Source organism: Eupeodes corollae, chromosome 2 (assembly GCF_945859685.1).
Source record: "Eupeodes corollae chromosome 2, idEupCoro1.1, whole genome shotgun sequence".
Taxonomy (NCBI): domain Eukaryota; kingdom Metazoa; phylum Arthropoda; class Insecta; order Diptera; family Syrphidae; genus Eupeodes; species Eupeodes corollae.
In genome coordinates, this window is record NC_079148.1 from 6920519 (window position 1) to 6948016 (window position 27498).

A 27498-nucleotide genomic window follows, 5' to 3' on the forward strand; every position below is an offset into this window, starting at 1 on the left:
CCTGGTGCCTGCCCTTCTCACAGCATCTTGCATTAGCAACAGTTTACAAGTAGCGATTGGTATACCAGTATCTGTCAAACGTGGTAGGATGGGCTGTACTGTACCGATCCTGGCGAGTTCATCTGCCTTATAGTTACCTGGAATGTCTCTATGGCCCGGCACCCAGCCAAGGTGAATATTAAACTGTTGTGCCATCTCCATCATAGATGATCAACAGCTATGGACTGTTATAGAGTTTATAGAGACAGGGTCCAGAGATTTGATAGCGGCATGGCTGTCAGAGAAAATACGGATATCAGATGTTGATATCACGTTTTCTTTGAGCCAAGACAAGCCTTCCTTAATCGCCAAAAGTTCCGCCTGGAACACGCTACAATGATTGGGAAGGCGGAATGAGAGACTTAATTTCAGTCGTTCAGAGTACACACCACCACCAACCCCTTCTTTGGTTTTTGAGCCATCTGTGTAAAAGTGGATTGACTCATCCTCCAAGAATGTCCTATCCTCCCAAAAAGATCTGGTAGGTATAGAAATCTGAAAATTCCTGTCGAATTGTAGTTGGGGGATGGTGTAGTCTGTGTGCTTTGGAATTGATTCTAAGTACCTTAGAATTACGGAGTGGCCAATGTTGTTGTTAGTCCACTGTGACGAAGCTTTGCGGCGAAATGCAGCTTTTTTTTGCTAAATATGTCAAGAGGTGTTGGGTAGAGCAAGGTGTCAAGTACCGCAGACGGGGTCGTGCGAAGCGATCCGCTTATATATACATAGGCTAGCTGAACTTTGGACTTTATTTTATTTATCCCGGTTTATTCCTTTATCTAAAGCAGTCCACCATACTGTCACACCGTACATTAAAATGGTCTGATTACCGATATGTATAGCCAATGCGTGATTTCAACTCCATAATCCAATACAAAATGATCACAAAAATGAAGTGCCCAGTTAACAGCGCTATTTCTTGAAATAAAGTTGTCGCCGAATTGATTTAACAGCAAATTATTTGTTGAGCGAGGCTTATGACAATTTGTGCCGTTCTGTTAGAACCAAATATTTTCAGTTTTAGGGTGATTTTTTTTTTAATTTCTTGACATTTAAAGAATCGTCATGTCCTCTTATCCATTTACATACGGAATTTTAAAAATCTTATAGAACGAAAATGTCAATTCAGTTTGACATTTTCAACTGTTAAAACATAGAAAATAAACATTGAACAACATTTAAATAAATTTAAACCACCCCTTCTTTATCAACGTCTTCAAAAACCCAATAGGAACAATAAGCTTCAGTGCTGATACCTTTTCATTAATTTTGTTAAAGTTCTGCCATTACTTTTACTTAATACTCAATTTAAAACGGCAACACTTACAAATAAAAACACCTTTAAAATAAGGCCTACAAGTCTTAAGCTAGCATATGAGGTCTCCACCAGCTTGGTCCTATAGTGCAATTGTCGAGTAAAACAAAACTAGTTGAACTGGTTGGTTTTTGCTGAAGGAGCTGTAATGCATCTGGATACAGGTTGTTTACCTCACACAATCGAATGTTTGTTCCACTAAACCAACCATATCACCATAACATAACCAAACCAAAACCAAAACCAACCCACTCAAAGCAAGTTCCAAGTTCCAACTATCCAACAGATTGCTCATTGCATGATTACAACGACCACGACGACGACGTTATAACTATATACCATCACAAGTTGCCTCGATTGCAACCAATCAGCAGAGCTTACTGCATCGCTCTACCAGCAGCGTAGCGTAGCGTCGAAGTCGAACTAACCAAACAACTTGATGCGTGATTGCTCAAAGCTTCAAACAGCACAAAAACCGGACCATGTTCTTTATAATAGAAGCTAAAGAAGAAGAAGAAGAAAATGAAGACAAAGACGACCAAGACGAAGACAACCAAGACGAAGACAAACGAATAAGAAACGGCCAAAGAATGACTCGTAACAACCAACAACGACGAAGTCGAGGTTTTCCAATCTAACCCAAACAAATCAACCCAAACCGAACTCGTTTTCCAATCCCCGATCCGATCTAAAACCAAAAGCCATCATCAAACAACGGAGCCGGCTGCTGCGGGGCTCTTGTTAGTCTTACTTAGCCTTGCGTTGTTTGGATTCCTGGTGCCATTCCATGAATTCCGTGAACGTAGCTGCCATCGTTGTTAGAGCTGTTCTTGTTCTTCTTGGTTACCCCTTTTTGCCTCCATCATCATCAGAGATCAGATATTGCCAATCGGCAAAGATTCCAAATAATCGACTTGACCAAAGACCAGCTACGACGACGACAACGACAACGACGACAACTCTCTATAGAACTTCACCTGGAGACCTGAGATAGAGATTCCAATTCCAATTCCAAACCAGCAACAAACATAAAAACAAAAGTCACAAAGATATTTTTCGCAATAAAATCAAATTAAAAAATACGAAGACTGTAATTGCCAATAAATAGTTTCGCCGCGTCGTCGCTGTCGTTTTGCTTTTGCGTTGCGTGTTTTGTATACGATACGTATACGTACTGTGTTGCAGCAACAGAAGCAGCAGCAGCAGCATCGTCATCGTTGTGGCTGCCGCTCCGTTCGTTTCGTCGTGCCTCCGTCCGTATCGTATGTGGTGTCCTCCATTCCTCTCGTGCTCATTGTTGCTTTGATTCTATGTTTGTTGTGTATTTTTCGAGAGAAAGAATTTCCCAGGAGAATTCCGCGCACTTTGGTATTTTATCTTATCCGCTTTTGGCGTGTTGTTGTTTATTTATGAAGTGAAGTGAATATAACGAAGCGAATTTAAACAAAACCCGAAACAAACAAAAAAATTAAAACAAAACGAATCGAATCTGGAAGAATTACTTGAAGGTAAGCTTGCATTTTTATTTAAGTTAGTTCTTGGTTTTTGTGTGTTTTCAAAACATTAGAAAAAGCAAAAACCCTACGCTGCTTCTCAAAAAAAAAAGAAAGACCCAACAACAGGCAGCTGGGTCGCTAATTCGCCGGTTCGCTGGGTGGGAGGAATGAGAAGGAGGTGATAGATAAATTCGCCGCAATCTACTCTCCAACTTGTTTAAGTGTGATCTGCTTCCCCTTCAAAAATATCCAACCAACTCTCACTCGCTCTTAACCTCTCGCTCTTATATTCATATATCATATACTCGCTGCTGTTGCTTCTGTAGGGCGAGGGCGGCGAAAACAATACACGTACACGTGGTGGTAGTGTAAAAATTTTGGAATGTGGCAGTTTTTCGTGAGGAATTTTCGCCGTGAATTTTTTTGAAGTTTTTGGAATAATTGCGTACATAGTGTACACATAGCCTGAATAACTCCGTTAGTCGAAATATTCTAAGACAGATGGCGTCTTTGTTGAAAGTATGTTTTTGTTTTTTTTTGTTGTTTAGATTCTCTCTCTTAAAGACAAAGCAAGAGGTAAATAGCCAATGCCGGGCTAGATAGAGTGAGAAGAAACGAACGGTACGTGTTTTGCTTCAACAAATTTTTATTCAATGAAATTCCTATTCCGCATTACTGTATTGTGTGTTTACTCACCGTTAAAAATGTGTGATGTGCGATTGTGAGACTGACTGAGAGCGAGTGACGAGTGAGTCTTTTTGCATTCCATGATGAATTCCTCCCCCATTTGTCTACTATTCTTCGTCGCAGGTTATATATTATAATTCTAGTACACTCTCTATAAGCTATAAACTCGATTCAAGATGATATGACGGTGAGTGTTTTTATTTTGTGGATAAATATGGCTGCTGCCGCCGTTACCGCACCGTCGTCAGTCGGTTGTTTGGCTGATAGTTGATTACAATTTACAGTAATCCATCTCTGGCAAAGCGGGTGGAGAAATGGCGAATTGAATATTCTTTCTTTCTTTTTATAAGTTGTAAGTATACTTACCAACTTAAATATTTATTCGTTTTTTTATTGTTGTTGTTGTGGTTTTTCGTAGTCGTCGTCGGCTTCGTGAGTAGGGTAAGCAATGAGAAATCTTATTCTGACACCATCACAAAAGTAAACCACAATATTCACGTTCCTAGTCCGCCAACAATACGCATATAATTTGTGGAAGCACCTGATCAGTTGCTGTAGCTTGAAAAAAGACTGAAAAAGAAAGAATTATAAGTAAGCAGGTAGGTAATTGATTTTTGAGGTTTTTGACTCGAAGTTTTTTTTTTGTTTTTGTTTCTTGTGTTCGATTGTTTAATGTGGAGATGCAAGGTCTTACATACATTACTCGCCTATGTATACCTACATTGATTTTGTTGCAATTCTTGAATTATTTTGAAATCTGTATAAATTTTAAATAAGTAAGTTAAATGTTAGCGCGTTGGACTTTCATGCGAGAGGTCTTGGGTTCGATCCCTCCCTGTGCCACCTAAAAAAAAAATGTGCACGGGTACTGCCTCGTGCAAGGAATTGACAAATTCTCCAAGAGTAATTCTTGTCATAAAAAAGTGTTGTTTTAAATTAGCCGTTTGGCATATAAACTGTAGGTCCCCTCCATCCCTGAAATTACTCGCACACAGGAATGGTTGAGAGTTGTGAGTCACTAGGCCCTGGTTCTCTACGGGCTAATTAATTTATTTTATAAGTTAAATGTCTAGTCAAGTTTGTAGTTTTTAGTATTTTGTTTAAATGGCGCCCGAGCTGGGATTAATAAGATTGGTGATTTTCAATTTAATTTCAGATTTAACCAGTCAATAAGTATAAAAATGAAGTGTTGTTTGCTTATGCCTACATAATGTATACTTTTTCTTAATTGATGCCTATCCTGCTCATTTCAATAGAATCCTCCTTTTCAGGTTCTAATAAATGAACTCAAAAGTATTAAAGTAAAAAGAATTGATTTATTAAGAACATAGTTATCATGTGAGTTATGAGCAAGATCTTTAAAGATCTAAAGTCCACCGTTGGGCGCCATTTCGTTAAAATTTAATAATATTTTTTTTGTGGCAGTTTTATTAACTTAGTAGGTACTCTTTTCAATAGAACCTTTTTGTTCTAGATTCTAATGACTGCAATCGTATCGTTTTTTTGAGCAGTATTTGAGTCCCATGTTAGGCGCCATTTCATCAAAATGTATCAATTGAATGTTTGTGGAAGTTTTCTTACTTCTCGATTCTTTAACTACAGGGTGGGGCGTGGTTATTTCCTTATCTGAAACTCTAGCAACTGAGCGGCTATTAATAGTAAGGCTTTGGTTTATGGCTTTTTCGAAAGCTTCGTTATGACTAGTTTAGTTTCAACAAAACAGTGGACAAATCAAGAGCGCGCGTTCGCCGTGGAGGCTTTTTTTTATTTCAGCCGTTCGATCATCGCAATTGAGAGTGCTTTCATAAATCAATTTAATATCGCCCCTGCAGGTCGTGTGTCTGATCGGAAATCGATTTTTTTGTTTGTGGATACGTTCAGGGATACGGGTAGTGTACAGAAGAAACATAATGAACCTTCCAGAGCAGTCATGACGCCAGAAAACATCGAAAAAGTAAGGGCCGAGATTTTGAAATCCCCTAGGCAATCTGCACACAACCATTTGGTTGCTTTAGGGACTTTTAGGCACACATTGAGAATTCTTCATGAAAATTGACATACAGTTTGGCACTGGTGGAACAACTTAATCTACGCGATTATGTTGCGCAAAAAAAACGCATGTGAAGCCTTCCTCGAAATCCTGCTTTAGGAAGCCCTTGTTTTCTTTAGTGACGAGACACTTTTCCATATTTCATGATGTGTGAACAAACAAAACATGCGATATTGGAGCCCCACTAACCCGAGAAAACTTCATTAGCAGCAATACAAAACGTGTGACTGAATCGGCAATATTGGCCCATGGTTCTTTGAAGAGAACGAAAGAATATTTACGATCAATTTTGAACGTTATGACTGTCGATTTTTTTCTGCCCAAAACTTGAAGAAATGAATGTAGGGGAAGTGTGGTTTCAACAGGATGGCGCCACAGCTCACACGGAGGTCTGTGAATATTTTGCGTAAACACTTCCCGAACAACTCATCTATCTTAGAGGCGATCTTCAGTGACCAGCACGATCACCAGATTTAGCCCCATGCGATTTTTTCCTGTGGGGCTACCTTAAATCGTTGGTATACACTGATCGTCCAATGACCCTTCGCCATCTTAAAAATAATATTCGTGTTCGGAAAAAGTGGAAAACAATTTCAAACTCCGACTATTTCAGTGCATTGATGAGAACGGTGGCCACTTTCGAGATATTGTTTTTAAAATCAAATAAAATAAAACTTTAAATGTACTTCTATACACAGAAAAAATAATTAAATCAATATTGCCAATACTTTTTGTGTTATGATTTTTGAAAATAAGGAAGTAACCACGTCCCACCCTGTACTATCTACTCTCTTTTCAATAAAATCTTTCTCTCTAGATTTTAATACATAATATCAATCGTATCGTAATTATAAAACAAGATCTTTAAAGGTCTTAACAGTATTTGAGTCCACCTTTGGGCGCCATTTTATTAAAATATAGTAATTGAATTTTTGAGGAAGTTTTCTTAGCTTTCGTTTGTTAAACTACTAATATACTTTTTTTAATAGAACCTTCTTTCCTTGATTCTTAAATAAATCATCTCAATCGTATCATAAATATGATTAGGATCTTTAAGGTTCTAAACAATTTGAATTTGAGTTTATCGTTGGGCGCCATTTATTAGCTTAGCTTTCGTTTGTTAAACCACTACTCCACTTCTTAAGTAGAACCTTATTTTCCAGAGTCTAAGAACCGTATCATAATTATGAGCAAGGTTTTTAAGTTTCTACTAAGAATTTGAGTCCACCGTTGGGCGCCATTTTATAAAAATATAATAATTGAATTTTTGAGGAAGTTTTCTTAGCTTTCGTTTGTTAAACTACTAATATACTTTTTTTAATAGAACCTTACCTCCTAGATTCTTAAATAAATCATCTCAATCGTATCATAAATATGATTAGGATCTTTAAGGTTCTAAACAGTATTTGAGTTCATCGTTGGGTGCCATTTCTTAGCTTAGCTTTCGTTTGTTAAACCACTACTCCACTTCTTAAGTAGAACCTTATTTTCCAGAGTCTAAGAACCGTATCATAATTATGAGCAAGGTTTTTAAGTTTCTACTAAGAATTTGAGTCCACCGTTGGGCGCCATTTTATTAAAATATAATAATTGAATTTTTGAGGAAATTTACTTAGCTTTCGTTTGTTAAACCACTACTCCACTTCTTAAGTAGAACCTTATTTTCCAGAGTCTAAGAACCGTATCATAATTATGAGCAAGGTTTTTAAGTTTCTACTAAGAACTTGAGTCCAACGTTGGGCGCCATTTTATTAAAATATAATTAATTGAATTTTTGAGGAAGTTTTCTAAGCTTTCGATTGTTAAACTACTAATATACTTTTTTGTAATAGAACCTTCCTTTCTAGATTCTAATAAATGATCTCAGTCGTATTTGAGTCCAACGTTGTGCGTCGTTTCATTAAAATTTATTTATTGAATTTTCGTGGAAGTTTTCTTAGATTTCTATTGAACTACTCTACTCCGCTCTTTTCAATATAACCTTCCTTTTTAGATATTATGAGCAGGATCTTGAAAGTTCTAAGCGGTTTTTGAGTCCAACGTTGGGCGCCATTTAATTAAAATGTATTAATTTAATTTTGTCTGCAAGTTTTTTTTTTGGGTTCAATTGTTAAACCATTACTTTTAAGAGTATTGAAAATGAAAATCCAGGTGCAAGCTGTCAGTTTAAAGCCAAACAGCAAATAAATTTGGCTCAAAAGATTCATCAAAACAATACCTTTAAGACAGAAACTATTATCATTTGAGAGGCTTTCGTCAATTAATTGTTTAATGATGATTTGATAAAGCTTGTAGCTCTAACAGTGCCCTTACAGTTGATTGCTCGTTTTCTTTTTTCTGGTAAGGATTTTCTAAGCTATACAAATTGTTAACGATTTTACACTCCACAATTTAAACTAAATTAGCTGCCAATGAATTACCCAACACTAATTTAAAGTACCTGCAAACAAAAAATAAATAAAAACAAGGATAAATTCCCAAACATTAATCTTCGTTCCATCAATTCAAGTCATTAATTCAATGTCAAGAGGTTGGACGTTGGGATTTTACTCCGCATCCACCTGCCAATACATAAGCTTTCGATTCATCAATTATATCTATTTCGCTATAATAACACGGCACAATTTTATACAGATTATCATTAATACCCCGATTACCCGTTGGGTGATAAACTTCCATCAACCGTGAGTTGTCTACGTCACCGTCATCATCATCATCATAGTTACTATCAGAGTCTTAGGGTATCGGTGGTGAGTCGTGTTGGCGCGGTTGTTTGTTGCTGGAAAAAGACGCGCGGCGAATTAAAAATTTTGTACGCATGCTGAGATTCTCCTGAATGGCGTTCTCAACGGAACTCAATGCGATGTTAAGTATTTTTGGAGCACAAAGTAGAGTTTAGTTTAGTTTCATTTTTTGTCCCGAAGTAAAAAAAAGGCTAGACAAATATTCACTTAGAGAGGTTAGCTCCTCTTCGAAAATATCTACTTGACTCAGTTCAAAGGTTGAGCAGTTTTCATAAAGTTTTATTTTTATAAAGGAGAGGAAACGCAATTGTTTGGAAATGGATGTGTTCGTATATATGACACATTCGAATCCGATTTCAATTCGAGATTGAAGCAACAGTTTTACTCTATTCCTCTTTTTTTTCTCCCCAATTCCCTGAGTCAAATAAATATTTTACACTTCTTCACTGAAAACACCACCTCTGTTTTTGATTTTGGACTTTTGAGGGAACTTATTGGTATTCAAGTAATAGAACCACCAAACCACACCAAGCCCTTTAGGTTAGTGAGATTTTAACACGTCTGTTCTGTCGTCGTCGTTGTGTAACCGTATAGTAGTAGAGAGGTCTTGAACGCACCATTTTTATTATCGCATCTACAGGTGCGTCGTCGTTGTTGTCCATAATAACCATGGTTGTTGAACATGCTCACAACTAATTAAAGAGGTAATAAACTTCGGGGAAGTTTAAGAGCAATGAGAAGCTATAATGGATCATTTAAATGTGATATTTGAACTTGTAGCTGATAATGATTGATTTTGGTGTGGTTTCCATGATTTGTAAGTGTTTTGACGCATAGTCGGAGCATACAGTTATTTTGTATGGGTACGAATTTTGTTTCCAATTTTATTATATGAAGTTTAAGAAAATTTAAATTAAATAAATGTAAAAGCATTCATCTTGAATCTCCTTTCCTCATATAACAAGGAGGTTAAAAAGACGCAGGTACACTTAAGTGGTAAAAGAAGATTTAATGAGGTCTATGGAAAGTGAAATTTTGAAGGTTGACATAATTTTGAAGTCCCCATTATGAAGCTACAAGCTTAGACGATGGCATAAGTTTTTGTTTTGTTAAATTCGACTGACTGATGTTTTTGACTTTCTTGTTCATTTTCATTTGAACGATGCAAATCAACTTTACTACGTTGACAGTTAAGTTAAGAATTTTCCTTAGGTAATATTCTAAAGTTTTATTTTTATTTGAGGTAATTTATAACTACTTTTTCGCATATTCAAGGTATCCATTAGCGGAAATAATGAACAATCAACTAAGACACTTCAAATGACAGCTGAGTTTGATAGATCTCGGGATGCTTCACAATATGCGATTCTCTTTTATAATTTTAACCACTTTTCGCACATTAAAGTGATCCGTTGGGGTAAAAGCATACATTCAATTAATGCTATGTTCCTACCCACTTAACCCCCTTATGGCTTAAACGTAATTACATATGTTGCAAGGTATAAATTTGGTGGACTTTTTAGATTTTAACCTCAAGACTTTTTTAGTTAAACTCCGTCTCCTGAGTCACACTTCCCCTCCACAATCTTGGGTTAGGTTCTTAGTTTATTTAAATTAGATTAAGAATCAGCTAGCATTTAAGCCAAATAAATTTCTTTATTTTTAACTTCCCATAGGAAGTTATTGTCATGGGTCCGATTTGTCAAATTGAAAATTTTGACATTTCTCGACGTTTCAAGGTCCCTAGATTCAAAATAAAAGATTTTTAGAAAGATGTCTGTGCGTGCGTGTGTACGTACGTTTGTACGTCCGTACGTCTGTACGTCCGTACGTTCGCGACGTCCTCCATAGCTCAAGAACCAGAAGAGATATCGACTTCAAATAAATTTTGTTATACAGATAATAAGGCAGAAAGATGCAGAAAGTGTTTTTTTGCCATAGCAGTTTAAAAAAGAGGTGAACATTTTGGTTAACCCTAAATACCTTAAGAACCAAAAACGCTAGAGACTTGAATTAAATTTTATATAATATATTGTAACGTGATATCGAAGAAGTATATTTTTTGAAAAAAATCCATCTAACAGTTTTTTCTATAAATCAAAAAAACTGAAAAACAAAATTGTCACCTCCAAAATCTTACGACTAAAATATGATTTCATCTCCAAAACAATTTTGTGCAACAAAGAACAATGTTTTTGACATCTCATACAATTTTGAGAAAAATCGAATTGACAGTTTTTTACAAAAAATAAAAGCCTAAAAAAAAAATGTATACAAATTGGTAAAAATTGATTTTCGACTCAAATATCTTTTCAAAAATTGTAGTATTGGCTTTAAACTACTTTTATCTTTCAAAAAATATTGTTGTTAACATTAAGTAAGCTTTTGAAAAAAATCGAATTGACAGTTTTTGTACGAAAAATTAAAAGCCTAAAAAAAAAACTTAACAAAAGTTGGTAAAAATTGATTTTCAGCTCAAATATCTTTTCAAAAATTTTAAATATTGGCTTCAAACTAATTTCATCTTATACGAAATGTTATTTTCAACATTCGATAAAATTTTGAAAAAAATCGAATTGACAGTTTTTTTTTTACAAAAAATGAAACTCTAAAAAAAAAATAATACTAAAACTTAGTAAAAATTTACTTTCGACTCAAATAGCTTTTCAAAAATTGAAAATATTGGCTTCAAACTTATTTTATTTCACAAAAAATATTGTTTTCAATATTCAGTAATTTTTATATAAAAATCCAACAGTCCGTTTTTTCATAAAAAATAAAATCTACAAAAAAAGGTACGCACATTTGGTAAAAATTGATACGAGTTCATATAGACAAACTTTTAAGCAAGACAAATCCACAGACTGGATGGGAAGTTATCAGTGTGGTCGCATCCCAGCCTCTTTTTTTGTTAGAACATTATGAAACTTTAATGGCTGAAACACAAACACGATTGTCGATTTGGCTTCAGCTTCGCCTGACGTTTACGAGTTCAGCCATCGAAAATCAATGCATGCTATCACAAAGAAGCTTCGACCGCACGTTTCATTTGACAATCGTAAGGAAATAACGTAATGTTACGTAGTGGGACTGTAAACTGAAGTTCTAGTTCAAATTTGCTGAACATTTGCTTCGTCTGACAGCTCAACAGCTGTAAAAAAGTCAACAATGATTATTCTAGGCTGTGTAAGCTACTTTCGGGATAAATTTAATTTTTTCGATTTTAAAACTCATATATTTTTATTTTGAGAAAAAATAACAGCTGCTAATGACAGAAGTGCCATTTTAAAAATGCCATATTGGAAGTGTCATTCAAAGCAACCTCGAAGCAGGCCCAACGTCACGCAGAAGAAGCCGAAGCTGAAGCGTGTTTGTGTTTCAGCCATAAATGTCAGTTGAGTTTGACAGTTGTTAAATGCTAGCGCTTACAACGGGAAACTAAGGAAACTACGAAATACATACATGATCATTTGCTTCCTTAAGTTACTATTAGAGAACTAGTTTTATTATTACAACAAACGAGTATTTTTTAAGAGAAATCAATAAATGCTTTTTTTATGGTAAAAAAAAAGGTATGAATGTCATTAATATGATGACCACGGCTACATTTGCAGCACCATACCATAAAATTTTCTATGTCCAATTTGAACATTTGAAGTCTTCGATATCGATTACTTCAAGAAATCCATTTTTAAGGTCTTGAATCTATTGTGAAGGATTAGCATATACATTATCTTTGATGTGGCTCACAATAAAATTTTAAAGGTGGTACATTCCGGTGGCCAATATATTAAAATCACCACTTGGAGAAATAACATGGCCAGAAAAGATTTCTTTTAAAATTGTGATTATTTCGTTGCTTGTGTGTATCATGTTTTTTGTAGTGAATCTTAATGAATGTTAAAGCTTGTATAGTTCCATTTCCAACCCTGGTCTTTACTTGTCAAATGTTGAAATATGACAGATCTTCAAATGAAACATTTGTATTTCAAAGCTCTATGGAACAGTTCTTAAATTTAGAAAGGGATTTGTATCAACTGCTAAGACGAGAAAACTGTTTATTGTCATTAAAAGTAAAATAAGAATAGATAAGATTCAAGAAATGTCATTTTATGACAGTAATGTAAAGATGGCGGACGAAATTTCGGTCGTGATCTTATTACAATGAATTTGATACAAAAAGAATAAGCACAAAGTTTATAACATCCGGGCTAAGCTTAACTTAATAGTGGGACTAAGTAACCAACAGTCTGTTGTGCAAGCGTAACGCTTTCTTACACAGATTCAAACAAATTATCGTATTGGTCAGTTATTGATTCAACCATCATTGAAACTTTTTTGACAGATTGGCTACAGTTTTCATTGAACATTTCTGTCATTGCACGCAAATTTCGTGATTGGAATCAACCATTTGAAATTAGATCTGACAAAAATGACAGGTGGGAATACACATAAAATGGAACACTTTCAGTGATCGTTCCGAAATGTTAAATCAACAGTCAGCTGTTCATTAAAAACAATTTCAATGTACACAAAATTGAAATAAACGTAAAAACATTTCGGGATTAACTAACATATTTTTTACAACAAATCTGCAAATTATCAGATTTATTTCGACACCAAACATAGGAAATTTGACTATTTTACTCGCTTTTGAATCTCGAAACAAAACTCTTAATTTTGAAAACCAATGACAGCTAGGTGTGTCAATTAAGTTCCGGGAATTTGTCAATTAAAAAACAAGAAAATGAAGTTTTAGGAAAAATGTTACTATCGACCTTCATAATAATCACCCTTTAACTCTTTATTTGAAGTCGATATCTCTTCCGGTTCTGGAGCTATGGACGACGAAAAAACGCACTCACAGACATCTTTCTGAAAATCTTTTATTTCAATTTTAGGGATCATGAAACGTCGAGAAATGTCAAAATTTTCAATTTGACAGATCGGACCCATTACAATAACTTCCTATGTGAAGTATAAAAATCAAGATATCAGGAACTAGATTTTAATAGACAGATCAATGAATCCTGTGGTGCGTTTTTGACCTCTCTTTTCTTTCAGGGTCTTAAATTAACAAAGGGCCGGACCAATGACTCCGGTCAACTTAAAAAATGCAGAATGGAGAGTAAAGCGTTTTAAGTTTTGAGTAGTAGAAAATCATGGTTAACTTTATTACTTTTAAAACTTGAATTCGAAAACCGAAAACTTAAAAGGGTTTTTTCCAAGGAATAATGTTTTTTAAACTCTCGGATAGCTTGAGGCCTTGTGGCTGAATCACAAACACGCTTCAGTTTCGTCTGCGTTACGTTGGGCCTACTTCGAGGTTGCTTTGAATGACATTTCTATTATTTCATCCCTCCAAAGGGCAAACATTTTGTTGGTTGTGAGCTGTCAGACCAAGCAAATGTTCAGATAATTGCACTAGAGCTTTCGTTTGGAGTCACATTACGTTACACTACGTTCTTTTCCTTACGATTGTCAAACGGAACGTGAGATTAAAGCTCCATTGTGATAGCATGCATTGAATTCCTATGGCTGAACTCGTAAACGTCAGGTGAAGCCTAAGCTGAAGCGTGTTTGTGATTCAGCCATTAAGAGAATCATTTAAGGACTTATATGCTCTGAAAATAAAACATATGTTCTAGAATTGCCATTGTCTCTTTGAAGCGAAAAAGAAAGAATTTCTGTCTTATATCTTTTTGATCTGGCAATCCCCCAAATAATCATTACATTGCAAATTCATAATTGCAATGCATTTTCCTGCTTAGACCTATTCTCGTTTTTCATTAATTCATTCCTTTTTATTATGTTCTTGTAATTTTATTTATGGCTGCCATTTCGTTCTTCTGTGTGGTTCTATCCGATATATGTAGATTTACCAACCCCCTCTCGCCTTCTATCTCTCACACCCCTTTATGTCTTTTTGTGCTTTAGTCTTTTTGAATTGTGTGTAGGAAAAGTATTTTTATCTACTTCTATCGCGCATGCTGCAGAACATTACTCATTTCAATCATTTTTATATTAAACAACAAACTGAAGATACAAAATAAAAGAATAAAGAAGTTAACTCCAACCAATTACCCATTCCCATTCTCATTTTTATCAAGTCAATGAAGTTGAAAACGATGAGAATTGAGTAGATAAGACAATTGATGCGAAGAGAGCCAGGCGTGTAACGGTCTGAATCCTAAATGCGTGCGTTTTTAGCGTAACGTGTTTTTGTTACGCCCCTCAAGTGCTGCACTCTACCTTCAAAAAACAAAAACAAAAAAGAATGAAACTTCAAAGTTGTGCACTATTATCTCATAAGTCATAGTCATACAAACATGTATTTATCTAATTGTTTTAAAAGGTTGCAGATGGCGCTGCAGCTGTACATATGGCTTTGTATTTGTACCAATTTATGTTATTTTGAGTGAGTTTTAAGCTGGATTTCGAGTCAACTTTCACAATTCGCGCTCTTTATAGCTTGAGTCCCCTCCCCACCAATTGAGTCACACATTTTTGAGAGAGAGAACAATATAGAGAGAATGCCTAGAGAGAAAAAGAACTCCCTCACTGAGTGCTGTATGGAAATCGTGCCCAAATAAAAACTGAAACCGAACCCCGACCCCGACTCTGAGTGCCTGAATAATCCCTGATGCGTGGAGTTGAATTAAATTGATATTTTGGTTGGTTTCGTCGTTGTAAAGGTCATGTCATGATTTCAATGAAATCGCTTTTTGAGTGTTGTTCTTCTTATTTGTTAAACCCCTGCCCACACTGCGCACCACACCACACCAAGTACCGACCGTTAACAACTGTGAACTGAACAACCCTACTCACTGGTGAACAGTTTATCAGTCAACATGTAGTATAAAAGATAGATACTGTTGCTCTTGCTTGCTCAGCTCAATGATATCATCCCCAACTCGTTTACGCCCGGCCCTGGGAAGAGTGTTGCTTGTCTTTTATATCTCCTGAACGAAATGAATCCTGTTTATTGGTTTTCTGGATGAGGACAAGGACGATTCTCTGAAAAGCGGCGCTGTCGACACAACGATGACATCGAGAACTACTCTGACGTTCCGTTCGTTTGTTTGGAGATGAATAAAGGAGCACTTTTGCTTAAGTAGAAGTAGATACACAACAGAATGTAGAGAGAGAGAGGACGAGGAGGCGGGAGAGGGGAGAGCCTGGGTCATGATGTGAGATGACTAAAGGAAGTCGAGGAGAAGATGGGTTACAAATTATTATTGTCTCGGTGATTAAGATAATGGCCGGGAAGGGTGTTTATTGTTTATTGACAAAAGCTGGTGGCGAAGTGTGTTTGTTGCTGCTAGCATTTAGTCTTGATAGAGGGGGTTGATGTCGTCGGGTTCTTTGGGATGTTTTTATTGGATTTTTTTTACTGTTGTCTTCTGGGTCGGTTGGTTATGTTTTCTATTTGTTGTTGTTGTTTACAACATGGCTTTAATGTGGATTTTTGTTTTGTGGGACTACAGAAGGACGAAAGGAGATTGTGTGTAAATTAAAAGAGAAATTGCTCAAAGATATACCATAATACCGGGGTTAAGGGCATAAGACGTTTCTTAGAAAGGAACACGTTCGTACAGTTATATATATACATTAAGTTTTCTATATATGCCTTTTGGGGGACTTCAATGTCAAGTATGCCTTGAGGGATATTTAATGCAATAATTGATTTGCCTTTGCGTATATTTGTTTCTTGTTTTTTTTTTTGATGGTGTTTTTGTTGTGTTCTTTTATTTTTGGGGACTGAGGTTGATAAATTTGGCACTGATTTTGTGATTATATAATATATTCATAGAAAACGAATGACATACATATTAACAAGATATAAATTTATTGCTTTAATTTAGAAATATTTGCAAGATTAGAGATGTTTTCTGTTGCCCCCAAAAGATTTATGGTTTTCAATTAAATTTCAAAAATCAAGCAAATTAGTTTTCTTATCGAATGGCGCCCAATGGTTGGAGGAACCATTGGGCGCCATTATGTCATTTCGAACAATTAAAGATGGAGTTAACTTTTAAAACTATACGCATATGCTCAGTTGTTACTCTGAGACCTTACCATTTGAAATTTCATTGATGATAATTAAATGGCGCCCAATGTTTACATTAACTGCATAATAAAGGGTGTTTCTACAGGTAACCTTAACTTTGAAATAAAATTAAACAAAATTGATTTTTTTTAAATTGACACGAAATTAATTTTATTATTATTTAAATATGATTTAAGGTATATGACCGCAACGACATTCTTCAGGTCGAATGTTCGAAAACTTTTTACAACGTTTATGGCCGTATTTCGGAAATAACGAGGGAATTGTTGTCCTTCACGTTGCCTGTCGTTGAGAAAACTAAATTGACCATTTTATAATACAACAACGATGGAGAAAAACGCTGCGATGTGAGGAAAGAGAGACGTGCAGATGCAGGAAGCGACCATCATCTGCTTTTAGCGACAATTCGACTGCGAACAGCTGCTATGCGGAGACGTACAGACATGGCAACCAGACAAAAATTCAATACAATCGCTTTTAGTGACCCGAATACTTGTCGTGATTTTGCAAACACTATTAACAACAAGGCTTCAAATGAGAGGTTTAACGCAAATGTTCCCATTGAAACGTTGTGGGGCACGGTTAAAAGAGTTTTTATTGAAGCTGGATCTGAAACGGTACCAAGGCAATCTAGAGATAAAGATTTGTGGATATCTCAAGACACGTGGGACAAAATTACTCACCGCAGAGCACTCAAAATAAATATAAATAATGAGACTGATGCTTAGTGGAAAACGGTTTTGCGAAGTGAGTATAGAACAGCTCATAGAGATAGGAGGGCCAGATTAGACAAATCACTAAAGATCTGGTAGGCCAACAAAATATTGTCAACCATCCTGTTCGTGACACGTACGGTAGTCTTTTAGTGTTAATGGAAGATCAATTGCGGAGATGGAAAGAGCACTTCTGGTACATTGCAGAACGATGGCCGGATTTCAAATGCAAACACTGATGCAAATCATCAACTGCTGGACACACATAGATCTACCAGAGGCATTAATATTGACCCCCCGACATGCACGGATATAAGAACTGCGATACACCTTTTGAACAACAACCTTTTTGAAAGAACAACAAAGCAGCTGTGCTGGATGGCATACCTGCCGAATTCCTCAAAGCAGACCCCGACTTGGCTGCTAGTATTTTGTTTCCACTTGTTAAGTCTGTTTGGGAAAACGAAACCTTTCCCAGGAAATGGAAGGACGGGGTAATCGTCAAGCTACCAAAAAAAGGTGATCTTAAGAACTGCAATAACTGACGTCGAATCACTATTCTGTCCGTATTTCCAAAATTAATGGCAACCATCATTCTTGAGAGGATACAATTTAAGATCGAGTCTACGCTCAAGAGGCATCAAGCGGGATTTCGCAGTGTTCGATCATGTGCGACCACATTAACACCTTGCGAATTATTCTTGAACAATTGTCTGGAGTACCAATCGCCGCTTTACCTCACGTTATCGTGATGTTATCTGGAGATCGCTTGTTGCTAAAGGCATTCCTGATCAAATTGTTGCTATAGTAAAAGAGTCTTACAACAACGCAGCTTTCTGATGCATTTGAAGTGCGACAGGGAGTTAGACAGGGTGATGTACTGTCACCGATTCTGTTCTTGCTTGCTATTGATGATGTTATGACTGCTACGGTGGGTGAACAAGAAAGATTGGGTATCCAATCGTACCTGAAGGAAACATTAAGCCATTTGGACTATGCTGACGACATATGCTTAGTGGCAAACAGAAATGGAGACCTCAGCCAAATGTGCCACTCTCTTCAATAAAATGTGGAGGTTGCTGGCTGGAGGATTAATTCCAGTAAGACTAAGTTAATGCACCCCAGCCGAAACCAAAAACAACAGGTTATTGCGAGACAAGTAGCAGTAGAAGAGCTCACCCAGTTTAACTATCTGCGAAGCTATTGGGCACTCGATGGTGGAACGGACCTGGATGTCACCAATAGATTAAATAAAGCCCGTTTTGCATTGGGAATGATGCCTAAAGTGTGGAAAGCGCTCCGTACCAAGTTAAAGTTGTTTGATTCCAACGTAAAATCCGTGCTGCTATGTGCCTGGGAAACGTGTATTTGCTCTGCTGGCATCTCGAGAAGGTTGCAAATTTTTGTCAACCGTTGTCTACGTTACATCCTGAACATCCGGTGGCCACAAACCATATCTAACGATGAACTGTGGCTCAGGACTGGGCAAACAAAAGTGGATGTTGACATCGCGAAGAGAAAGTGGTGCTGGATTGACCATACATTGAGGACGCCGGGCGACAACATAGCAAAGCAGTGTTTTTAATGGAATCCTTAAGGTAGAAAGCGGCCTGGAAGACCAAGAGAAATATGGAGATCATCTGCCATAAAGGAAGCTCGATCCCAAAACTTGGATACGTGGTCCCAGCTGAATTATCGTGCTAGGAATAAAAAGAGAGATGGAAGGAACAGGTTGGCACCCTATGCTCCAAGAGGAGTTAAAGTGCTGCTACTAGCAGCCGGAAACGAAGAAGAAGTCGTTGCCTGCTTATCCGCGTTAAATCGCAGGATCTTGGAGGCCAATCTACTTGTGGTTAACGTAAAACTATGAGTTGTTAACAAAACGTTTTCTTTAATAAATCAATAGTGACATGTTGCGCCACACTGGCCTTCCAAAAACCAGTGCTGTCTGTTGTTCAATTGATGAACGAAAAGTTCAGTAATTATGAGTTTAGAGTGGTCACCATTGACGGTAACGTTCTGGCCAGGAAGTAAGCTCCCAATTATTATTATTTTTGTGGATGTAAACCTGACTTAACCTACACTTGAGAATTATCAGGCTAGAAATATGGAAGTTTTGTTTATTGGCGTATCTAGTCAACCAAAAGTGAACTTCATCGCTAAACAAAATGAATGAATACATGATTTTCGAAATAAATTTAGAAGCGTTCTTCTAGCATCAGTTCTATTGATGTTGAAATGCCAAATCAAATTAAAAATAAATCACAATAAAATTGTGTTGCCAACTTAAAGGTCTCTACTACTAAAAACAATACAAATTGTATGTTTAATTTTGTGAAGAAAAAAAAAACTATATGTGGAGTGGTACAAGTTCAAAGTTAACTCTGGAATCCCACAAGGTAGTCACTTAGGACCTATACTTTTCATTTTATTTGTAAACGATTTAGTGGCTTTTGTTGTTATAAAATAAGAGCATTATCTTAATTATGATGGCAAATTGCAGTGTGACCCTAAATCGTTTTTTGATTTGATTATTATTTGATTATGAGCTTTGCGAGGAATATTTCTGTGATTTTTATCAATTATTTGCTTGACTGATTATCATTCTTTCTTGTAAGTGATACGTCTGTCCTTGGTCTGTTATTTAATGGAAAAAATTTAGTTCCAAAAACTGATAAGATCAATAACTAATAAAACGATTTTAATAAACTTTCTATCTTCCATTAGATACAACTCTACCAAATTGTAAAGTTGATATCGTCCTTTTTTTTTGAAATGTCAAATAATGAATTGTAAGTTGGCAAGAGTTCTCTTTTATTGTAATTTCAGAGCGTTAACTTCAGTTGGATTAAAATGGTTCCAGGTAAATTCAAATGTAAACAAATTAAAAAAAATGGCGCCCAACAATTTGAATTCAACTGCATTCAAAATGTCACATCCCATCATCCTTTATTTTATATTATTGGTTTGGATAATTATAACTTACAACTTGATGATAAGTTAAGTTTAAAGTACATGCTAAAGTAATTGAATACACTTGGTGCTTCTAGGAGGCTTTGCCTATTCTTCTCTAGAGTCAGTTCCCTTGAAAAGAAAACTTGGGTGGTACATGCAGGGTCTGAACTCAGATATTTGGCATGACAGTGCTACGCACTATAACCATCCCGCCAAGGTTACTTCAAACTAAATATCCAGTTACCTTGCCACTCAACGGAATAAGTATTTAACAGGCGAGCTGGCTGGATAAAGGTTGCTGTTTTCTATCACCTCCAGAATGCATTTCCACCAAAGTAAGAAATTAGGTAAAAATAAAGATAAAAGAAGAGAAGATTCTAAATAACTGCCACAGAACTTCATAAAACATATTCCTGACTTTTTATTTTCATTTTCACTTCTGAACACAAAACTAATTAAAAAACATGTGTGCTATAAAATGTTACCAACAAAAATGGCGCCCAACAATTGACTGGTCATAAATGTCATCGGGTTGAGCCCCTAAAAATATTCAACAAATTGATTTTTATTTTATTTTAAAGTAAATCTTTAGTCTCTCCAAAAAGCTAATCTATTTTAGAAGAAAAATCCTTAAAGAATTTTTCATTGCAAGAGGGAAAAAAACTACGTCAACTTAACTCACGCACACACTGATATAATTTACTTGGAACTTCTTTTTTAATTCATTTTCTTTTGAATGTATTTACTTTGATTTTTATTTTATTTTTCGTTTTATTTTTTTTCAACCATGCATCCAGAAGTGCACTACTGACAAAAAGAAGAAAACAAAAGAGCAGAATTAATATTTAATGACAAAAGAAAAGAAAATTCTCATTTAACCCGGCTAAAATGGGGAGTGTGGGCCAAGGGGCAACCCGCACCCTTCTTGCATATACTGTTGACTGGTTTTCTTGCTTACTTGCTGTAGCTGGCTTGCTGGCTTGCTTGCTTACTGGTGCTCCATCTCTTGGTGGACTTTGTTGTACGATTCGCTGTTGTTGTGTATAGAGTATAGCTCACTCATTTTGAAGTGGCTGTCGTCTACGAAGTCTGTCGTTGTTGCCGCCGTCGTCGCTGCTGTACGTACGTGGGTCAGAATGGAGAGTTCATTATTAAATTCTTTTTTCGTACACACGGGGAAAAAGAAGCAAATTGTTGAATTATTCATGAGAGAGGAGACATTTATGTTTTTTTTTTTTGCTTTAGCTTTTTTTATTTTCTCATGTTCTTTTCTTTTATTAATCTTTTATTCCAAGCTTCTAGATGGGAAGGGACATTAGGAGGCAGGCGAGATCGATTATCAGTAATTTCATAATAATGACAGCCTATCCTACAATAATCCTCCTTTCCTACTTCCCTCGGCCTCGCTGCCTTTAGCGTCCAGCTTCACGTCCATCTGGTGGGAAAAAAACAAAGCGTTGCTTTCATTCACAGAAAATCGATGAAGCAAAGATCCATGAGTGGTGTTGATGGTGTGTGGTATGGAGTTAGTAGAGGGTTTATATATATTCCTTTCCTGATATAGCTTCAACCGAGATGAAGTGAAGATGTGAAGAAATCAACAAAAAAAAAACATTGAAAAAAGATTCTGGATTCTGGTCAGCGGTGCTATTCAAATATGGGTCGCTTTTTGACAGAAAAAGCGAGAGAGAGAGAAAGAAGAGACTCATTTGAATATTATTGAATGGAAAACTCACATTAAATTATATTAGTTCCACTTTCGTTCATTGTCCCTCTTGATCAATGGACTTTCAGTGAGTTCAGAGAATTAATTTGCTTTTTTTGCGTGTGCTAATCTACATTTTATTTTTATTTTTATTTTTTTTTTCTTATGTTGGGCAAGGTTATGTACTCTAATATATGCTTAGGTTGTTTCAGATTATATGCTTTTAAGCTGTTAATAGTTCTTTTAAGTTATTAAATTTTCAAGAAATCGAGTATTATGCTTCATAACTTATTTTTGCTTCGGATTTATAGAGACACATCCACTATTTTCGATGATACTTTTCGGTCTCACATTGGGCGCCATTTATACAATTTTAATTAATTTTTGTAATTTTATAACTTTACTTTCATAATAACATTATTTCAGTTAAAAATTAAGGGATTCTGCTTCATACGATAGTTTTCGTTCTCGCATTGGGCGCCATTCGTACTATCTTAATGTATTTAGGTCTTGGTTGTTTTATGTGTGATTTTCGTATTATTTCGTACAATTACTTTTATAAATATACTATTTTATTTAAAAAATTGAGAATTCTGCTTCAAACCATGATTTTTTTGGTCTCACATTAGGCGCCATTCATACAATTTTAAAGTATATTTTTGTTGTTTATGTGTGGTTTTTGTCATAATTCATAAAACTACTTCCATAACAACATTATTTCATTAAAAAAAGTGGATGATTCTGCTTTATACGATACTTTTTTGTCTCGCATTGGGCGCCATTTATACAATATTAATGTATATATTGGTTATTTCATGTGTAATTTTCATTATAATTCATAGAATTACTTTCATAAAAATATTATTTACTTTAAAAAACTGAGGATTCTGCTTTATACGATGATTTTTGGTCTCGCATTGGAAGCCATTCAAACAAATTAAATTTATATATTTATTTTTATGTGTGATTTTCGTTATAACTCATGGAATTACTTTCATTAAAATACTTTTTACTTTAAAAAATTGAGGATTCTTAGGATTCTGCTTATTACGAAAAATTTTGGTCTCGTATTGGGCGCCATTTATACAATCTTAATTTATATGGTACTGATTTTTTTTCTGTGTGATTTTCGTTATAATTCATAGAATTACTTTCATAAAAATACTATTTCATTTAAAAAAATAGAGGATTGTGCTTTATACGATGATTTTTGGTCTCTCATTGGGCGCCATTTTTACAATTTAAAAAGAAGTTGTTTGTTTTATGTAAGGTTTTTGTTAAATTTCATAAATTGATTTTCATAAGAATATTATTTCATTAAACAAAATGAGAGATTCTGCTTCAAACGATGACTTTGGGTACCACATTGGGCGCCAGTCATAAAATGTGAAAATACTTTGTATTGTTATATACGTAGTTTTTTTTGTAAATTATTTATTGAATTTCTGTAGATACGCTATTCATTACTCTCCTCTTTACTTTTTTTCTATGCAAATATCGCTTAGTGAGAGGGAAGTTAATTTTAACTGAAACCAGACACTTTGCTATCTTTGTTGTTCCAGTCTTTTAAAAACCTCAACCAACATAGTTTAAAATATGTTATGTAACGCATCAGTCCGTAAAGAACTACGTTCCATTTTAGGAATGGAGGGGACCTAGATTTTGTATGCCGAATTCGAACGGCTTATATAGGGAAGCACTTTTTATCACAAGAATTTCTCTTAGAGAACTAGTCAATTCCTCGCAAGAAGCAGTACCCATGAAAAGATAGGCAGGGAATGAACTTAAGACCTCTAGGATGATAGTCATTAGCACTAACTATTACTCAACGGATTCTACCAAACCAACAGAATGTAAAATTTCATATATTTTAAAATGTTCTTATTGGGTGCCATTTCGAGTTAAATAAAATAGTTTTAGACCACTTAGACCATAGCTTATGCTACCTGGGAACTGGAGTCTTTCCTGTAGCGCAACGTAAATAAAATGGTTTTAGAGTCTTTTCCTGTAAGGCAACGTTCGGCACTAAGTTATAGATGTCCTGAATTGAAGCTATCAGGCAGATACTTGATATTTGTTAACTCAGGAAAGTGGAGATGGCTGCAATAACTTTGTGAGTAGATTTACCAAAAAAAAACTCTTTGTTGGGCGCCATTTTTTCTTTTTTATTTTCTTGTTACATTTGGGCGCTAATAAACTTAGCAGCCCCATTTATACTTAACTTGAATTCATTTTACAATTGCCGACCAAATTTTTAATTTCTTCCCAATACTTACACAAAAGATTATTAAATTATTGAAGAAAATAAAACAAAACGGTTATCTAAGTGTCACTTCTCAAAAATTGACTTAAATCCTATAATTTGTCCTACATTGGGCGCCAAATTTACTATTTATTGTTTTCGGTGAGATAAACAAAATCAAAATCAAATTTAAATTCACCCCTCTCTTTGAAAACATTATACAAACTCATCTTAATCAAAATATAGTTCTTCCTTATTTAAGCTATATTAAATGCCCTTCCTTTAAAAAATAAATTAAGACGATATATCACCTGCGCCAAGCCTATCATCTGGCAACACCACTCAATAACATTGTCACTTCGTAAGCAATACATAAAGAAACATAATTTTTAACATTCACACAACTTAAGATAAAAGATGACTATCAAAAACCTAGAGATACAACCAAAGGCATAAGGCCCAAAAACAAAAACAACAAAAAGAACCAGCGTTGAGGAAAACAACAGAAAGAAAGAAAACAACCATATTATACGAGTACACTCTCTGAATCTGAATCTCTGATGACATTAAAGTATGGGTCACTTCAACACTCAACGCCAAACTTCAACTCAAAACATATTCTCCTTCATTGAATGCACTCATTTTAAATTGAGTTCCCTGTTCAGTGTTCTGTTGTAGGTAGTAGGTATCTGTATCTTGTATCCGAAAGGCACAACATACAAATACAACAAAAAGCAATACGCAACGCACAAAGACGAAACGAAACGAATGAATGTTGGGTTGGGGGATTAGAGAACTTTTAGCTTGATCCAACGATATATTATTTCGGAGAGAGAATAAAAAATAAAAATAAAGTGGGGGTTGCCATAGTTGTTTTTGTTGTTGTTGTTGTTGGCTTGCCTTTTGCCTAGCCGGCAGCAGCAACAACGGCCGTTGCTCTCTCCCTCTTTATCTCTCTTAACCAACACTCAAATGAGTGTATCTCTCTCTCTTCTGGTCTGGTGTATGACATTTGTATGGAGGAACACAACTCCAATTGTGCAGAGCAAAGTCTTCTGATTGAATACCCGCCCGCCGCCTGCTAGCCAACCCAGCTAGTGAGTAGTTTTGTTTATGCTGCCGTCGCGTCAATGAGAAATTAACCGTTTCTTGTACAGACTTGCATCGTTGCCGTTGCCGCCGTTCGTCGTCGTCGCGCCGAAAATTTATAATAATAATTCTGCATCGTTTTATGACGGAGCGAAGCACGGAATCATTTTTTCGCGCTTTTTGAAGTTTTCACCCTCTTTTTGGGGCTAACCCTAATTAACGTCATTCGCTCGGATGCGGTGACATGACAAAGTGACATCTATTATTGTGTCTGTCAATTCAAGTGAAATGTACATGAATGTGTCAAATTTACAGGTGCGCGCGTTAAATGCAAAGTAAAATACAAAAGAATTGCAATGTCCCGTTGTTACGTTGGATTCATATGATAGTTTGTTTATTTTTTTTTAGTTGCTGTCAAATTTATTTGCAGAAGTGTCAAGTGCGTCAAATTTGACAATAGTTTTGACACATACAAAATCAGCTCATTGAAATAAAAAAAAAAATATTTTACAAAAATACAAATTGAATGTGAATGTCCCATGCCGATGCCATGACGAAGGGACAACGATAATGGCCCGCCAGTCATTCACTGATAATCTAATTAAATTGATAGACAAGTGGTGAAGTCGAAGAACCATTCGTTTGTGTATCTTCACGCGGATTTCTCTCACAACAATCAACCCCGCATTTGGTGCAACAATATACATATTTTGTAAATGTATATCAGAAGAAGAGAAAAAAAAAATAAAATAAAATATTGTTATTTGACAATCACTTTGATTGTCTTGTTGTTTTTGTTAGTGTTGTCAGTTTGTTGTCAGTGGTGTTTTTATAATTAAACAACAAATAGCAATTATATTTAATCAGTGCGTGTGCAATCTGTGTTGTGTATTGTTTTTTTTTTTTTTTTTTCATTTTATTGATTTTTTAATTTAGTATTTTCTATTTACTGTGAAAAGTGTTAATAAATAATAATTGTCAAACAATAAATAACAGAAGACATCACCTTTTTGTTTGTTTGTATAAATTAAGGCATCAACACAATCGGAAAAGAACCAGCCATGGATTGTGATTACTCGAAATTTCTTTATAAACGTGAGTAATTAATTTATGTCAATCAAAAAGAAGTTCGAAAATTCTCTAAAAAAACCAAAACGAAGGCATTGTCATTTCTTCTAATTCTTCTTAGAGGATGTCTAAGAACTGTATTTATTTTGCATCATTGCGTCATATCTTTTATACCCATCTCACACAAAAATGAAAATTTAGTTTCTGAGCGCGTTAAGTAAACGTGATTTATTGGCCATTGCTGAGATAGGTATTATGTTTTTTTTTTTTGTGTTTCTGGAAGGCAACTATATTTGAACTAAAAATAGATATTTCAAAAATAGATCATTTGAATTGGTTGAACTCGATGTGTTTTCGAGAAGAAGATATATGCTTCGTTAAATACTAACGGCAATATAGTGCCTATTTGGTGAATGTTAAAATATTGCCGCCACCACTGCCACCGCCACCGCCGACGGCAATGCTGTGATTTACTTACATCAAAAAGTATTGGGTGTTAGGTTTCTTTTTTAGGGTGATGATCCAGAGTTCGGGTCTTGCATTCCCGATTTCTAAAATAATTTAAAAAAATACTTTATTCGAAAACATTTTCCAAAACGGTATAAATCAACTAATCGTTAAGATTTTATTATGACATTGCATCTAGCCGTCGGCATTGAATCACACAATTGACAGACCGCCATTTTGTATCCACCAACTTTGTCATGAAACTTAATAGAAAATTTAACTAATCTGTCAATGTGACACTCAAATTTTGACGTGTAAATTTAAATTGGAAAATAATGAATAGTAAAATGTTTAATTTCAATTTAATGTTTGCATATATTTATAATTTGTTTAAGTTGCACCTAAGAAAAGAATGGCGTTTATGAACACATACAAGGACACATGAAAGGTGTTAAAAGTACCTACCTAATGATGTTTTCAGCCTTATAAAACATTTTATTAATGACGTTTTGTTTCAATCTTCAACTGTATTTAGCTTTGTCTTTTTAAATCAATTCTAAATTCAATTCTTTTCTTTTTCCCGTTTCTCAAAAAGAAGATATGTCGTTGTGTCATATTTTAAGTCTTAAATTCACTTTAAATTGATTCCAAAATCCACTCAAGAATCATTATATTCTTGAAGATTAATATACAATTCCTTAAGCTTCAGGATTATGCAAGGAATTCAAAAACAAAAACTTCCCAAAAGATTCAAAGGAGCTTAAACCCTTTGTGTTGTTTATTATGGATTATTCCGAACTAATGAAAGATCTTTGACACATAATAATAATAATATAATTTTGACAAGTTGATTTAGAACGTCTGATTTAAAACGTCT

General features: G+C 35.2%; 1 protein-coding gene and 1 long non-coding RNA gene across 4 annotated transcripts in view; one reads left to right on the forward strand and one right to left on the reverse strand.

Moving 5' to 3' along the window:
• Positions 1-2298: 2298 nt before the first annotated feature.
• Positions 2299-27498, forward strand: part of LOC129948599 (protein scalloped) — a 224969-nt gene continuing 199769 nt past the window's right edge. The window contains exon 1 of one of the 2 annotated variants that reach the window (XM_056059741.1): positions 2299-2862. Coding sequence is in view for 1 of the 2 variants with exons in the window: in XM_056059740.1 (XP_055915715.1) it covers positions 26168-26201 (34 nt within the window). In the remaining variant the exon portion in view is untranslated. Of the gene's footprint in view, positions 2863-26099; positions 26202-27498 lie in introns of those variants that run through there. The other variant, XM_056059740.1, reaches the window with a different exon arrangement.
• LOC129948600 (uncharacterized) lies at positions 2896-4127 on the reverse strand. Of its 2 annotated transcripts, XR_008781901.1 has the most exons (3): positions 3904-4127; positions 3547-3831; positions 2896-3445 (listed from the first exon to the last, which is right to left on the reverse strand). It is a non-coding gene; the product is annotated as an uncharacterized LOC129948600 (long non-coding RNA). The 2 variants fall into 2 exon arrangements; XR_008781902.1 differs by lacking the exon at positions 2896-3445 and having other exon boundaries at positions 3475-3831.